This window comes from Primulina eburnea, chromosome 4 (assembly GCF_022965805.1).
Source record: "Primulina eburnea isolate SZY01 chromosome 4, ASM2296580v1, whole genome shotgun sequence".
Classification (NCBI taxonomy): domain Eukaryota; kingdom Viridiplantae; phylum Streptophyta; class Magnoliopsida; order Lamiales; family Gesneriaceae; genus Primulina; species Primulina eburnea.
The window spans coordinates 45,307,494-45,325,738 of NC_133104.1; the positions used below are offsets into that span (position 1 = coordinate 45,307,494).

Sequence of the window (18,245 nt, forward strand, 5' to 3'; positions counted from 1 at the left end):
TACTTTTTAAAAATTGTAAACATCGACATTACCGGTTCCGATTTATAGATGGTCCACTACGATAGCCCCACGTGTTCTCTAACCCTTCTCCTGCTTTGTCAACATCTATCCGTTACCTTTCTCTTTCTTCGTCTTCTTTTCTCCATCGAATCGAATCGACGAGTTGACATTAAAAATTACAAAAATAAATAAAGAATGGGGAAGCTGATACGTGATTCGACGGCGTCTTCGACGGTAATCCCATGGCGTGACCCCACTGCAGAACCGTCTTCTGATCTTGTTGACCGTGTGGTAAACCAGCTGCCGCCGCCGACGGGGATTACCTGTCCTGATTCGTCCTGGGAGAATGTCCCTGGATTGGGAGACCAGCAGAAGAAACATCTCACTCGTCTCTACAGCAAGGGGGTCCTGTGGAAGCACCCTAAGGATAAGAACCTGAACATCGTGTTCAGGCTGATGCATGGGGGCGAGGTGGACGGGGATGGAAACTGTCTTTTTACGGCCGTGCGGAAGTCCATGTGCGTAGATGTGTTGCCGCGTGAACTCAGAATGAAGACCGTCAGGAGGTTCCTTGAGGATCTTGGATCTGCGGACGACGGAACCAAAGGATCCATTGACTTGGTGATTCGGCACATGTACTCGCCGGATCTGAAGTCCGGTTGGGGAGTTCATGTCCTGCAGGAGCTGAAGTTTCTGGCGAAGAAACAAGATCGCGTGGGTATGGATTCGGCCATTGATGAGCTCGTCCAGATCGGTATGCCGAGGTAAAGATCTAAATTTTCCCTGATCTGTTTTTTTCTTTTATTTTTTTGTTATCTCTATGGCTGCTATTCTCTTCGGATCTGTTACTGTGGTTAGACTCCGGTGGCGGAAAGTGCTGATTCCGCACCCGTTTAAATTTCTTGATTTATTGTAGAGAAAAAGAAAATGCTGGTCACGTTTTGTGTTCTTTCTCATTTTCTTGAGGTGGTGTTTGGTTCTCAGGAAAGGGGCAAGGTCACTGCATGTTCAAGTTATCAGGGTCTTTTGAAGAAAATAACTTTGAAGATTTTGAGGCAATCCTACATCAAGCTCTCAAGCTTTGATTCATTTTGAGCTGTGGATTAAAATTTATCATTTTGAATTTAGTTTGTCACCTATGAATGTACTTTACTTTCAATTCCCATCTGGTGGAAATCTTTTTGTTAAAGTGTCATGGAATGTTTGAATTACTTTTTTCGGTCGTTATTTTTTGGTCAAGAAATTAGGGCTTTTGTCATGTTTCTTGCGTAATATCTTAGCTATTGATAGATAGGAGTGTTGCACATGCCTGCCATCCAAATTTGTGGATCCATTCCGAGACATGATGCCATGATGCGTTTTTATGTTGCTTTTTGGCTGCTTTTGGAAGAGTGGAGTTTTTCATTTTTTAGCATGCATTAATATATATGTGGTTCCGGTGGTTTCATTATTTGATTTTTGCTCTTGTGATTGATTAATGTAGAGAATTGGCTGCCGAATCTATTTACAAAGAAAGATGTATAGCTGTGGAAGATGGTCCGAGTTGGGCCAAGTACATGTCAATATCTGGTTCATCCCATGATGAATATGATATCATCAATATGCAATATACTGAGGATGGTTTATTAACTGTAGATGAGAATAGATACGGCCATGCGGCTGCCTTCGGCGACGACATTGCAATAGAATGTCTTGCAACGGAGTACAAAAGGGAGATTTTTGTGGTGAGCGGATTTTTTTTTTTTTTTGGGGTATCTTTGAAGATGATGCATCACTTCATGGTTGGGACCTATTCCCTATAGAACTAGCAAGAAATTTGTTTGTGCAAGTTTCTGTTTTATACCTTGCCCTTGGCTTTATTTTCAGATTCATATTAGAGAATTTCAGTAACTTGTTGATGTCGAATTTAAGTGTTGGTTCATAACTGACAGGTGCAAGCACATGGATCTGATGCCATGGTTGATGAGGAAAATTGTGTTTTCTTCCTACCTCATCATCCGAGAAACGAAATCTGCGAGCCTCCTTTATTTTTGTTCATGAAAGGAACTGGTAAGTGGTTATTTTTTGTGACCACATATTTACCATTTCTAACGACCTAGTGCACAATTTGAAAACATAAAGCTTGAAGCATACAATTTATTACTAGCTATAATGTTTAAATTGCACTCGAGATCATAAAAACCCCTTGTTCTTTTTCTCACAGGATGGTGTGGAGCCGGGGCTGATCATTATGAACCACTTATAGCTCAACGTTTGGTGGCTGCCTCTCAAGAAAAAGTTACCTTGGTTCTTTAAACCATCTGAGGATTATCAACTTCTTCTACGGTTTGAGAAGCTGCCTAAATTCTTTAGGCCGGTTCAGTTTTGCGGGTTTTGAGTTCAGAGGTGTTGTAGGATTGGAGTGTTAGTTATTCAAAATTTTCGGAGAGATGAAGCTGTGATATGCTCATGCCATGGTCGATTCTTTTCTTAGATTTGTGGAGTCATTCATATTTTTTTGTGGTCCAACATAGAGGATGCTTGATTCTGAGTAGTTTGGTAAGTTAGGCCGGCTCGTTTTAGTGGTTCTTTTTATTCTTCTTTGAGGTCGTTCGCTGTTTTCAGACATTTCTCATCTTTATATGGAAATTGGACATCTCAGGATAATTTCGTAAAAAATATATGATATTTCATCGGTTATTGCACGATAGTTAAAGTCCAACGAATTAAAATGTATAATAACCTCGTGTTTTAGAAAATATACAAAACTAAAAAAGGCTAGTTTTTTTTTTTAAAATAAATAGTAATTAATTTATTGTTGGGTTCTATTATTAAAGTTTATAAAATAATTTAATTGTAGTCAATATATTTTATTAAGTTAAGTGTGAGAGATGTTTCATCTTTAAAATAATATTAATAAAAAATATCATCTGGATTAAGACAAAAATTTGTATGAGACGGTCTCACGGGTTGTATTTTGTGAGATAGATTTCTTATTTAGGTCATCCATGTAAAAATATTATTTTTTATGCTAAGAGTATTATTTTTTATTGTGAATATCGATAGGGTTGACCCTTCAACCCATATATCTCGATCGAATCAGCAACCATTAGTATATCGAGAATTATATATAAATCCAATAACGATGTGATTTATCTTTGAGTAATATTGTCACAGTATGTGCAACTGGGACATGTCTTACCCTGGTCACATATTTTTTGCACTATTAAATCATCAGACCACATATATGATATCTTTACCCGTAGACAAATAACGAATCCCCAATTACAATGCATTTACTCATACGTATTTCGAAACTACACCCAACCTCGTCACCTGATGACCATCAATAGAGTCGATAAACGGTTCAAAGTGCAAGCTCTACACTATCTCGGGTCAAAGGACTAACAGTGTATAACAATAATCGCGATAAGTGAGAACCCTTGAACAGTACGAGGGAGGGTTGTTCCGTGCATCATCATATGATTATCCATCTGTATGAATGGACATCTTCATACATTTGTCAATGAAACATGACGTTTATATCACATATGCTAGTTTCAAGTTCAATCAACTTTTATCCTTATTTTAGACGACTTGTTTGACTAGGAATTCGTTTAGAATATACAGTACTATTCCTAATGAGTTTCATGATCTTACGTTGAGAGACATATCTCATGATACATACTGTATATTCAAGGACTTTTTCTATGCAGCTTGCATGAGTTTACAGATAAAACATAATGCCATAATTGAATAAAATCGTAAAATATTATAAAAATAAAGATTATTTTACATTAGAGTCAATAAAAGTCCAAACCACAAGTTGACTTGTCGGCCGCCTTTTCTAACAAATTTTTCTTGTATGATTGAGATTAAACTAGTTTTTTCATGTCTTTGGAACTTTACATTGATAAATATTTACGGAATAATTATGCAAAATCAATAGTAGCCCTCTTTGCCATGGAAACACCACAGTCAGTTTGGATGCAGAAGATATCATAAACGAAAAGGTTTTCGCTTTGAAAACTTGTATATTATCTTTTAAAATTTGATCATTAATGAATTCTTGATGGATAACATGTGAAAGTTTTACGCTCGACGAGAACTTTACGTGTCGATGATATGGTCATAAGACATTACAAGAGTCACGCGAAAGAAGGTGTCTTAAATTCAGGATATACGGATGACAAAACTGTACCCAAAGACAGTTTACCCAAACTTTTGCTGAAGCACGCAGCACTTTTCATAGATAATGCAAGATGTGAAGGAGATCCTTTTCTAATGAAAGCTGGAAAGGCTTTACATAAGCTAACTTTAGAAATTGACGAACATGAATTCAATTCTATTTTTGTTTTCCTTTCTTTAACTTTCGCAAACTTCTTTTCTAAGTGCCAGTTCGTAACCGTTTTCAGGGCTGATACAATTTAGACATGTTCCTGGTTATTTATAACCGAAACTTTGGTACTGATCTTGATCTTACGTACTACAAAATGAGCTTGTGATCTGCGTTCAGCCTGATGAAGCGATTTATCTGAAGATAGATTGCAAAGTGCCTGGATATGATTTGGAATGAGATTGGACCGCAGTAATCTTAATCTTCTGTATAAATCAAGGTACTTGCAGAATTTCTACTCATCGCTACAAATCATCATGGTGAAACTTTGAATATTGAGTAAGAGTAAACACAACACCTCAAAAACTGTCTCGATGTGGAATATATTGTGTAGATATATACTCCAAGGAGATCATACCGGATGCATATGAGATATCTCTTCTGCATGCCATTGAAGGCCTCAGAGAATTGGAGGATGATGATACGATCGATTATATTTTAGACATATGACAAAATTTTACATGGACAGTTGACAAATCTAGTTGTCATAGATTACAAAAATTTATATTGACTAGGACTCTACCTATAAATAAAGAGCAAAAATTTGTGTGAGACGGTCTCACGGGTCGACATATCTCTTATTTAGGTTATCCATGAAAAAGTATTATTTTTTATGCTAAAAGTTCTGATTTTTATTATAAATATAGGTAGGGTTGACCCGTCTCACAGATTAAGATCCGTGAGACGGTCTCACATTAGATCCACTCCATATAAAGAGCATATAACATTTATTAATGGAGTGGGTCTCATGTGAGACCGTCTCACGGACCTAATATGTGAGACGGGTCAACCCTACCCATATTCACAATACAAAGTAATACTCTTAGCATAAAAAATAATATTTTTTCATGGATGACCCAAATAAGAAATCTGTCTCACAAATACGACCCATGAGATCGTCTCATATAAGTTTTTGCCTTATTAATGTATGTCTTTCATACATCTTTTATACATATTTCATACGCTATTTACATGCACTTTCAATACCTTTTCTCCCAAATATTTTATTGACTTAACCGTCGGAATGATTTCGCTTTAAAGCGTAGTTATCTCACCCATTTTCATTGAGTATTTGATACACAATTATATTTTTGATGGGTTTGATTTTATTCTATTAAAGAAATTGGTTCATGATCATCTTCACATATTATGATCTGTGAGATGGTCTCACATGAGACTCACTCTAAAAATAATATTTTTTCATTAATGACCCAAATAAAAAATCTTTCACACAAAATACAACCCGTGAGATTGTCAAATGATTTTGGTTTGACTTTTGGGTGAGTGGTGTTGACCAACTAGCTTCACTTTGGACATGCATAATATATTATTATCAAATATTCCTTTTTAAAATATGTAATCTAATAATAACGATCCGATATAGTTAATTCAAGAGGCTTTTGATAAATATAAACGTGAATTATCATTTCATTTTTCTCTTAAAAAGAAGAAGAAGTCCTTAAAAAAAAAGAAAAGAAAGAAGAATATCTATATACCTATAAAAGTGTGGATGATGGACAAAGTTTTTTGATTGTGATTTTACTACATTGCCCAAAAACTATGCATTGTTTGTATTAATTGCATGGGCATTGGTGGAAAAAATATATAAAATTTAGAGACAAATTTGGGATAATGGATTTGTAATGTATTGATTATGTATTTAATTGAGGTATTTATTTTTTGAACTCATTAAACACATGAGGATCATAGTGTTTTTATTTTTTTAATAGAAAATTGTAAAATAAGAAATTTTGGAAACAATATTACATAAAAATTGAATCGATATTCGATAATAAAAAATATATTAGAAAAATAATATTTTCTTCATACATAATTCTTACAAAAAATATTAAAAAGAATATATATTTAACTATTATACTTATAAAAGTACAAAAAGAATAACAAAATTTTCCTTGTAAATTTTCTACTATTCTCATAAATTGTGTATTGTTAGATTAATTGCATGAAAATTACACAATCATTAAATACATAAGGATTAAAATAGTGTTTTTATTTTTTAATAAAAAATTGCAACATAAGAATCTTTGAAAATAATGTTATATAAAAATTGAATAAATATTTTATAATAAAAATACATTAGAGAAATAATATTTTCTTGATACATAATTCTTAGAAAAAATATTAAAACAATAGCTTTTTTTAATTTTAAAAAATCATTAAAAATATTAAAAGAATATATATTTAACTATTATACTTATAAAAGTGTAAAAATAATAACAAAGTTTTTCATTGTAAATTTTCTACCATCCCCTTAAATTGTGTGTTGTTAGATTAATTGCATGGAAATTTTCTACATAATTTATGGGAAATCTATGCATTAAAAATGAATATATGTTTGATAATAAAAATATATTTTTTTTATCTATAAACATACGTAAGTGTAGATAATTGACAATTTTTTCAATTGTCAAAAGATAAAAATGACATCCTCATCAATACAAATCCAAAAATTCAATAAAGATATATTTGTAAATTTCTAATTGTTGTAAGTGTAAAAAGAAAATATCAATTTTTTTTATTTATTCCACCTAATATATAATTAATTAGTAGTCTAATTATTCCACATCATATATAATTAATAGTCTAACAATTGCTAATGAATTATCACTACAATATACATTGATTGTAATAATTTATATCACTTTAAGAATAAAATGTAATTCCTAAATTAACTTTCTCAAATAATCCATCTTTATACTAAGTTTAAATATTTTATCCTTTTAATTTTCTTTCTACATGTAATTTTATTATTTTAATGCAATTTTGTAATTATATTTTAGTGTAGTTTCTAATTAAGTAATAAATTATAGTATCACATGAAGATATAAGAAAAAAATAATTATATATGCAATAGTACAATAACATGATAAGTATATAATAATATAATAATATAAAATTTAATACTAATACATTTTATTATTTTTTAACTAAGAATTGAAAGTAAAGAATTTAATAAATTATTTATTAGAATTTATATCAATAATTATGAATTTTAATATACTAATAATATCATAAAATACGAATCTGATAGAAAAATTAAAATAGTTAGCTATAATAAGAAGTTTAAATATTTTAGTCGCACTTATAAATATATATATATATTTTAGTGGAATCCTTTTTACAGAGGAAGGAGTGACGTGTGAGTGTTTTACATCCATAAAATTCTCGTGTCTTTACTATTCACAAGTTTTTACATTTCAAACTAGGCAAAAACTTGTATGAAACGGTCTCACGGGTCGTATTTGTGAGACGGATCCCTTATTTAGATCATCCATGAAAAAGTATTACTTTTTATGCTAAGAATATTACTTTTTATTTGAACATGGGTAGGGTTGACCCGTCTCACGGATTAAGATCCGTGAGACGGTCTCACATGAGACTAACTCTTCAAACTATATCTTGTTGTTTAGATTGTCAACTGGTTGAAAATATAATTAGAAATATTGAACCGTCTTTCACACTTTTCACGTGGTTAATATTTATAATTGTTTGAGAAAATCTTTCAACCGTGTAAAAATGATTGAAAACAAATTTTAAAAGCAAATTTTGAGTATTATAGGTTATATTTTATTATCCATTATTATTATTTCATTAGTTTTGATAATATTTTGACGAGTTAGTTATAAATATTTTAAATTGACAATTATTTGTCCTTAGTGTGTTTCACTTATATAAATTATGATTTATGCATTTATAAAATCCATAATCTGGTTGATTTTTAGGTTATTATACCTTATACGTGGTTCTTAGATATATATATTTTCAAATTTTGTTTCAGTTCAATTCATTCTATATATTATGCTAATTATAATTTATTATATAACTTAAAATTAACGACTTGAATTTCAATTTGAGAAACAATTTTGAAAGTAAAGTATATAAGTTTTTAATTAATTTATTCGTCTAATATGACAAAAGACTAAATCAATATAAATAAAAAAATGAATCAAATTATTTTTAAAAAAATCAAATTTTAGTTTTTATTAAATAATTAATATTTACGTGCATCGCACGTGCTTCTTGCTAGTATATATAAATATATAAAGAAGAATATATATATATATATATATATATATATATATATATATATATATATATATATATATATATATATATATATATATATATATATATATAACACGAAAGCATCTACAAGATTAATTCAACTTTTTTCTATCACCACTCAGCTCCTTACTCTGATCGTAACCCACCAGAAAATTTTTATCACACAAAGTAGAAACCCGGATCTTTTCTTGTTTTCTGTCCGAATTATAGCTCTGTTTTTGTGTCAAAATTATTTCTTGAAAATGGATTACTGGTCTTCATCTCTCGCCGTTGATGATGCGTATGAAAAGCTTGTTCTTAGAATGAACCCGCCAAGGTTGGTTACCCTGCGAATTGCGTTTGAATTTTGGGTTCCTGGGATTTGACTGAGATGCTTTTGTGTTTTATACATGTGCCAATATCAAGCTTTGTAGCTTCAATTTAATTTTTGTTGAGATTACGAAAAAGGTTTGATGCGTGAATCTTATAATTCTTCATATGGAATTCTGTAGGGTTACTGTTGACAATGCATCAGACAAGAAAGCAACTTTGATCAAGGTATGAGAATTTTTTCTGGGTATGTTAATTTTTCCAATTTTAATTCCATTGAATCAGGACAGAGACCCAGAGACGCGATTCATGCATGTAAATAACGAAATTCATAATTTTTGGAAAAAAATAATTGAATATCTTTAGATGTCTTCCACTGGATTGAATCAAGAAAATTATTGTATGCATGATCTGTCTAAGAACATCAGTTTAATGCTGAATTTTTCAGGTTGACAGTGCAAATAAGAGAGGGAGTTTGTTAGAGGTGGCACAAGTTCTTATCGATCTGAACCTTGTAATAAGAAGGGCCTACATTTCTTCAGATGGGGAATGGTTTATGGATGGTGGCTTGAATTTTTTTTCTTTTTCTTAGGCTCATCGGATTTGATTCTGTTGAAATTCTTTCAGACTTGATTAAATTCTCTTGTATTTAACTGTGGTATGCAGTTTTCCATGTTACCGATGAGCATGGAAATAAAGTCTTCGAGGACATCATCTCAGAACGAATCCAGCAGGTATTATTTGGCAGTCGAGAATCTATCTATTAAATGCTTGCAAGATGTTAAATATCTAACTTTGGCTTTCATGTTCACTGTTAGGAAAGGAACCATTGCTTAATTGGTGGCTATTTTTGTCCATGGGTATTAGTTGTGTTGTCACTGGGAATTGATTTTTGTTAGTTCATTTGTTTATTTGCTTAAATTCGGATTTTATATTTCTCTTCTTCCTCTAGACCAAAAGGGAAACGAACATATACGCTCTTAACTTTCAAGGAGGGTAAGATGGAAATAGACGAAGATAGCGTGATCTGTTTCTCATTTAGGCTTTTTTCTACAAACGGGTGTTCCTTCCGTAGTTGATGGCCTTCAAGAAATACTAGCCCATTTGGATATCAGCGTATTGCTGGCCATTTTATGTTTTTGATCTGATTATTGGTATCACACTATATATTTTGTCGAAATACATTAGAGTTTAAACATTTACGGTGTACTTGTATTTCAGTCACTTGTTACAAAAGGAAAGAGCCTCCGTTCCTTGACAAGATCTGTTGGTGTGCAACCCACCGCAGAGCATACAACTATAGAGCTTTCAGGCCGAGACAGACCCGGACTGCTCTCCGAGATTTTTGCTGTTCTTACTGATCTCAAGTGCAATATAGTTGCTGCTGAAGTATGGACACATAATTCAAGAATGGCATCGGTAGTTTACATAACCGATGAAGCAAATGGATTGGCCATAGATGACCCTGATCGACTTGCAAATATAAAACAGCTTCTACTTTATGTTCTGAAAGGAGACAGGGATAAGCGAAGTGCTAATACTGCGGTTTCTGTCGGTTCTACGCATACGCAGAGAAGACTGCACCAAATGATGTATGCTGATCGAGATTATGACAGTCATGAGGGGAATGGTGCGACTCCTGAGGTGGTGAGACCTCTTGTGACGGTGGAGAACTGCTTGGAGAAGGGATACACTGTCGTGAATTTGATCTGTCCGGACCGGCCTAAGCTGCTGTTTGATACTGTATGCACCCTAACAGATATGCAGTACGTCGTATTTCATGGTACAATAATTGCTGAAGGACCAGAAGCTCAACAGGTATTCTCGGATTCAGTCTAATTTTTGTTTAAAACTCGATTTCAAAATCTTAGCACTAGGAAACCATTTAATTTACTATCAGTTTCTTGAAAATTACCGCGTAAGCAACATCAATTTAACTGTTATCATCTGTCTTCGTGTTCTTTCTTTGCTAGGAATATTACATCAGGCATATGGACGGGCGTCCCATTAGCTCAGAAGCAGAGAGACAACGTGTAATTCATTGCTTGGAAGCAGGGATAAGGAGGAGAGCATCCGAGGTACCTCAACCGCACGAGTTCCCTTCAAGTTTCATCCCTTGTCTTCCTTACACATTTCTTGTTTTCTCAGGGTATAAGGCTTGAATTATGTAGCGAGGACAGGATTGGTCTGCTATCTGATGTTACTCGTATATTTCGAGAGAATGGTCTGTCTGTTACCCAAGCAGAGGTGACGACGAGGGGATCGCAGGCACTAAATTCTTTCTACGTGACAGATGCATCAGGCGATCCGGTGAAAAGAGAAACAATTGAAGCTATTCGAAAAGAAATAGGGCTCACTATACTTCGTGTAAATGATGACACGCACTCAACTTCACCGCCACAGCAGCAGAACCCGCGATTCTCTTTAGGTAGTTTGTTCCGCTCTAGATCAGAAAAGTTCCTGTACAATCTAGGCCTAATAAAATCGTGCTCCTGATGTTGGTTATTGTACATAGTGTAGTATAGTATAGTGGTGAAGCTATATTGAATATTGAATTCTAGAGGGAATTGTGAATACCATTCATTTTCTCCCTAACTTCCTTTCTCCTAGTATAGTGGTGAAGCTGTTGTTGGAACGGGGCGGACTAATAGTATGCTTGCTGTATTTGAGATTTATTGGACCACTCTCACGATGGGAATCCAAAGGTGGTTGTCAAACCAAAGTATAATATATGTACATGTTTTTCTAGTACTGGTTGATTTGTGTTGGTAGGTATGGTGGTAATTTGTGATTAAAATCATTCATGTGGTTGAGAATTTGAAACAGCTTGTGTTGGTCAGAATATAATTATAATAAATAAACACAAAACTTTCGTAAGACGGTCTTACGAATCAATTTTGTGAAACAAATATCTTATTTAGGTTACTCATGAAAAAATATTTCTTTTCATGTCAAAAGTAATACTCATTATTGTAAATATGGACAGAGTTGATATGTCTCACAAAAAGACCTATTAAATAAAATGATGTTTATTTTTTGTTTAATCCATTAAATTCTAAGAAAAATGCTTCCACTGTACTAATTCGATGAAAATGTAATCTGCGTGAATTGATTTATATAAAACGCAAGTAATTCAAGATAATTATAAAAGAGATTTTAATTGGGCTCGGTAGTCGGGCCCTTAATACCCGATGAGGCCTGGGTCTTATTGGGCTAAAACGAATTCTGAGAGGGGCTTGGATCTGTCCAGACATAACAATTTTAGGGGACTTCAATAGTACCTTCCTCTTTTAGTCTAAAAGAAGAATGAAGTTTAGACTAAAAAGTCTAGTCGGATCTCGAGCCCTTCTTGCTCAACCACTTGTATTTGTTGTGTGTTTGTTGAATCTTACGTGATACTTTGGACGGTTTAGATGTGGATCTGAACCGTTCATGAACGAACAACTGAGATTCTCTGACAGCCCCCGAGACGTTTATACAGCTACCCAACAAAATCTGGACCCTTGATTACATCATGATCGGACGGTTTGACGCGACCCTATTCCGACTATAAATAAGAGCTTCTACCTTTCCATAGTCATCCTTATTTCTTTCCGAGCTCTTACCATGCCAAATTCGAGAGCTTTCCCGACTAACATTCCGTACGCCAAACCACTTACCAACAAACCCCTTTCAGTAAGTTTGTTTATTTTAATTAAGTCTAAGGGTAGGGACGTCTTCTCCTGATGAGTCTGCCATACAAGAATTGATGGACTATCTAGATGATCCATTGTCTCAAGTAAGTGAGCCCAAACCCTCCATACCCGAGCATGGCCCCTTTGTATCCGAGCCTGGCCTTCCGAACACTTATATGCAAATAGAAAGGAGAGTGGGGAGGAGAGTCCCAAACCCTGTCCCCTTGAGACCCGAGTGGAAAAATAAAAAAGACTAAGGCAATGGAAAGCCAATGAAGTCTGATTGAGGGAAGAAGGCCGACCCTGATATGGGGTCTTGGCTTTCCACTTAGATATCGACCTAAGGCTAGCTATTAGAGAGGGATCAGGCATGCCCCATAAGTGTACGCATCACTGGTCGGACAGACCGAGCCCATCAACCCCCGAGGGATACCATACCTTCTATGTTGACCAAATAGAAATGGGTCTTAGGTTTTTTGTGCCCAAAATTATCCAAACTACTTGTAAATACTTTCAAATATGTCTGAGCCAACTAACTCTTTTAGGTGTCTTTTAGCCTTGGGATTTTTATTTTCATTTTTCCAGATCAGGAAAGCTTCGAATCAATCTTCCAGTGAGAACATCAATTATTTCATGAATGCCAGGGAGCAAACTTTCTTCTTAACCAGTCGGAGTGTTATAAAACTTATTAATCACAGTAGGACTAAATCGGTACACATGATTGCGTACATACACTCCTCCATAATTAACAGACATTTCATCACCCACAATGGATGAGAGTTTCGCAAAGAATTCTAGAATATGTTTCCGGCAGTATGGAGCCATGACAGTAACTGTCAACAGAAGCCCCTAATTCTTGAGAAACAAAATAAAGTGTTTCCTTCCATAGACGTCAACATCCACATTTTTCTCGTCAATAATCCCACGATTGACATAGATAGGCTAAATAGAAAATGAAAATTCTGAGTAAAATTTTTGAGAGAATGACTTACTCAAGTCATACTTAAGTGTTGATGTTGTCTGAGGTGATGTCATCATCATCCTCAATGTCATACATATATCATCATCAGCATCCTCCGAGTCTTCACTTAACTCATCATCATTTTTTGCATTATGTTCCGAAGAGTCAGAGCGAGAAGTATCAGACTTCTCTGGCATATTGTCATCAAATTCATGTTGCATCTTTGCATTAGGTTATTCAATTTCAGTATGTACTTTCTTTAGAGCTTTCTCCTCTCTCAATTTGAGAAGAAACTGGGCAAGTGGCTCTTTTTCATCAGCAACACTGCTCGGTCCCTCGATAGACACATCTTCTTCCTCAGAGTCAGAGCTATCTTCATCCTCATTCAAACCACTGTCCTGCAGACTTATAGTGCTATTTAGTCGAGCGACCAACTCAAAATCTTTTTCATCTGAATCATCACCAAAGATTAAGTCCATGTCGAGTAGATAGGGAGTAGATGAAGATTCACCTTTGTGTCTGAATCTATTTTATAGAACCAAATTAGGACGGTACCCTTTTATTTGTGCAATTGAGGCAGAGCAAGAAAAACTCTATTGAGTGTTTCAAAATCAGGAAAGTTCTCGACATTGATTCATTTCCCAGCTGGCCAAAAGAAATTGATTCTAGAGGTACTTGTTCTTCTGTGACTGCAACCATCAGTAGGGGGTTGAACTGTTCTCAGAATTGAGGATCATTACACGGTGTTGCTGCACATGGTGGAAAAACAGTGCTTGCATCCATTTCACTTTTTATGTCATGCGGATCATATTGACAGCCTGTAATTTATGGGATAAACGCAAGATATTCAGATAAAATTTACGATGCTGATAGTGAGCGCAAAGACATATTTAAGAGAAAAAGTTAGATTAATTATCACAAATAGAAAATGAATAGAAAGATGGTAAAATAAATACACTTGCATCCAATTATAATTATTCTGAAATCAGATAATCCGCTAATCAAAACTTTTATCTCATGTCCAACGGTAACAAAATTTAACCCAGTAAAAAAACCGTTCATTTTGTAACCAACTTTGAATTTTGCATCTCAACGGTAACTATGCAATTAAATTTCAAACTAACCATACTTAAACTCTTTTTTGCCTCAACATCACTAATTCACTAGAAAATCACTAGTATTCAAAATCAAGAAAATCAGGGTTTCATTCAAATATCACAAGTTCAAGTCTGATAACTCATTGATAGTGATAAAATTACTAAAGATTATACCATCCACATAAATTTGATATGTGAGTATCTAATCCTTCAACCTTTGAATAAAAAAAGTTTTATCAACATCATCTCGTTTGAAGTCTATGTTAAGCAAATATTCAGTCAGCCTACAATACCATACACGCGGAGCCTGCTTCAATCCATACAATGTCTTCTTTATCTTGTAGACATAGTCCAGGTGGCGTGAATTTTCAAATCTTTTTGGTTTACTTACATAAAATTCCTCATTCAAAAAGTTGTTTGAAATTTCACTTTTCACATCAATTCGATAAATTTTAATCCTCATATTCCATGCAGCGGTAACCAATAGTCGGATTGACTCAACGCGAGCTACATGAGCGAAAGATTAATCAAAATCAACCTCCTCAACTCGTGTATACCTTTGAGAAACCAACCAAACTTTATTTCTAACAAATTTCTTGGCTCATAAGTTTTGTTCTTACAAATCCATTTAGTTTCAATCACATTACAATGTTCAGGTCTTGGAATTAGATCTCACACATCATTTCGAACAAATTGTTCGAGTTCATCATCCATAGAATTTATCCAAAATTCATCATTTAAGACTTAATTAATGTTGTTTGGGTCAATGTGTGAGAGAAATATGAGTCTCTTACGTGACAATATACAAAAATCATGTATACTAACTCAATCATCTTTTGGTAATCAACTTCCTCCTTCCGTCGAGTTTGCATGTCTACATGTATAACTAGGGATGATAACTTTCCTCACGGGTTTGGGGCCCCGCGGGGAAAACCAGAAACGGGGATGGGGATCCCCGATTTTTTCGTGTTTGGGGTAATTCGGGGCGGGTATGGGATTACTATCCCCATCCCCGAAATCCCCGAACCCGTCCCGAAAATAATATCAATAATAAAATAATAGTATTATTAATATTAAGACTATAATAATCATATTTTTTTAAAAAATATTAATAATCTTATTATTATTAATATTGATATTGATATTAATATTAATATTGTCTCTAATAATAATAGATAATAATAACTTTTGATTTGAGAAAATCTCTGAATTCGTCATCGTCTTGTCATATTAATATTTTTGAAACAGAGATGAGAAGTTGATCCCCGAAATTTCGGGTTTGGGGATTCTCCGAACCCAAAAAAGCGGGGATCGAGGCGGGTATGGGGGTGGGATGTAATTTGGGGTGGGGATGGTAATGGCAAACCCGCCCCCGCCCCGGCCCATTGTCATCCCTATGTATAACTCATGATTTGTGATTAGGGTGATCTTTCTAAATTTTCTAGGAATATCTTTCACAACATTGTTCACACCTCATCATTATCTAGTGTTTCATTGCTTTGAACATCATCCTCGATAGTCTTCCTGCCAAATCCGCAAGACCATCAAACACAACATTAATTGATTTCATATTTATCATATTTCTTAAATTAAACATTAGATATGCACGACTATTAGTTGAGTATCAAAGGAACAAACATTTATCGCTCTTATATTCGAATTTTGCTAAGTGATCTTAGTCATTTAACACATAACATGCACAACCAAAAATATGAAAACATTTTAAGTTTGACCTATTTCTCATGGTGATCTCATAGGATATCATTAAACCACTCTTTAAATATACACGATTAGAAATATGACATGTTATGTTTAAGGTATCAACCCAGAAGTGTTTTAAAATATTTTGAAACTCAACATGTGTAACGAACCGTATTCTCTACTACTTAAAATTTGTGGAAAAATTTAAGATTTTCTTTTAAACTAAATGAAATGCGGAAATGAAATCAAATACGGTCGTCACTACATCCTTCATCAATAAAAATATTTGAAATCGACATCACCAATAAAATTTGCTGAAAAGAAACACTGTTCCAAAAGTCTTGAAACGAAACATAACATCAGAGTATTTTAAACTTGCATAAAATGAATCGTAAAATAACGTGAGCGGTCCTCGGGTTTAGCCTGCCGCTCAGTCCAAGCCTGCCCCTTGGTCACCACCTCCTGTCCATCGTCAATATACTCACATGCATCGATCAAGTTTAGTGAGTCTAAAGACTCAACACGTATAAACTGGGATAACTAGTACTACGTAATAAAATCGCATGCAACTTTAAAATAGAACATACATAACTTGAAACTTGAACTTACATAACAAACTTGAACATACGTACATGCATAACTAGACGTGTCATCAACATAAACTTTCATAAACATACTGCATACGTAAACATACATAACTTGATCATTTTGCGTAGAGGCATGTTTCAAAGCAAGTGACCCATAACATAAAAGAGCCTGATCAGACTATACCACAGTACTGGACTGACAGGGACGTATCCACTGCCTCATACATAAGATCCCCGTTCATAATTTAACGGGCGGATTGGTCCCCGTTCATAATTTAACGCTTTCCAATCCTAAACATAATTTGGTCACAAGACATTTAGCATACCTCAAAAACTTAAAATATTTTTCTTGCACGTCATACCTTACTTGGCGTTGAGGGATTCGTTGGAACTTTGATCGGGGCCGTTGCTGCACATACTAACATGAATTTGCATAACTTAAACGTAGAAATCATACTTACTCTCAAGTTCAATCAATACTTAGGACGTTCTAACATTTCCCATGACACGACCTTGAAAATCCTTGCTCTAAACCATGACGTCAAATCCCAAAAATAACTTACAAATCTTTCCCAAACAGTGAGTACACGGACCCCTACCCCGGGTCCATGTACAGGTCCGTCTAGGTGCGGTGCTGTGATACTCGGAAGGAAGAAGGGACACGGACCCCGTGCCTACCTCCGGGTAGGGGTCCGTGTAGACTCGGGTGAAAGACTCCATGAAAAGGGTGGACACGGACCCCGTGCCAGGATCCGTGTAAGGGTCCGTGTAGGCTCTGTGATCGCGAACTTACGAAAATTCTTGTACATGCTTTGCTTAACTTTCTAGACCCGGTTGCACGAACTATGAACCGACACCCCGAGGCACAACTTAACATGCTAACACATAGAAACAACTCCATACAAGCACCCCAAAGCAATGACGTCCACCATACGGCACACACACAATTCACAAACGTGGCAATTGACACCAAATCGGTTCCTACGACTTCTAGTGTATTCAATTGTCTATCAATACCGAACGACATGATAAATAATGGTCCAACATCATACCATACATACCTAGACGCAGCAGCGATCACCCGTCGATTCCCAACGAAGCCTGCAACAATAAAAGCTCAAGAACACATATTTTCGTAAAAATCGCAGTTTGAGCAGTCCCACGAAAAACGTCATAACTCACTCAAGTTTTGTCCAAAAATTTCGAATCATATATCAAATCGAAGGTATTGAAACGTTCTACGACTTTGTAGTTAAAAGTTTTCTCAAAATATGCACCGAAAATTCGCAGTTTACACGGGAACAGCAAAAACGAGTTTCTAGATCTAAAATTCATTCAAAACCGATCCGAATCAATTTCTGCTCAAACGACGAACGCCGCACATATATTTTTACGCATAAAACAACGCAACACATAATATGACCTGATCGATACAGAAAGAACAGATTATACGTG

The 18,245-nt window shown here is 34.7% G+C and overlaps 2 protein-coding genes and 1 pseudogene across 2 annotated transcripts; all 3 read left to right on the forward strand.

The window, feature by feature from the left end:
- The first annotated feature begins 77 nt into the window (after positions 1–77).
- Positions 78–2,679, forward strand: LOC140829555 (uncharacterized). Its single transcript, XM_073192866.1, has 4 exons — positions 78–764; positions 1,484–1,724; positions 1,932–2,049; positions 2,204–2,679. Exons 1-4 carry the CDS (start codon positions 196–198, stop codon positions 2,293–2,295), a joined length of 1,020 nt encoding a protein of 339 aa, XP_073048967.1. The 5' UTR covers positions 78–195; the 3' UTR covers positions 2,296–2,679.
- A 1,191-nt stretch (positions 2,680–3,870) lies between these two features.
- On the forward strand, positions 3,871–4,825 carry LOC140830367 (glucose-6-phosphate 1-dehydrogenase, chloroplastic-like; annotated as a pseudogene).
- A 3,717-nt stretch (positions 4,826–8,542) lies between these two features.
- On the forward strand, positions 8,543–11,593 carry LOC140829556 (ACT domain-containing protein ACR4-like). Its single transcript, XM_073192867.1, has 7 exons — positions 8,543–8,777; positions 8,953–8,998; positions 9,219–9,333; positions 9,437–9,504; positions 9,992–10,588; positions 10,744–10,848; positions 10,919–11,593. Exons 1-7 carry the CDS (start codon positions 8,704–8,706, stop codon positions 11,264–11,266), a joined length of 1,353 nt encoding a protein of 450 aa, XP_073048968.1. The 5' UTR covers positions 8,543–8,703; the 3' UTR covers positions 11,267–11,593.
- The last annotated feature ends 6,652 nt before the right edge of the window (positions 11,594–18,245 follow it).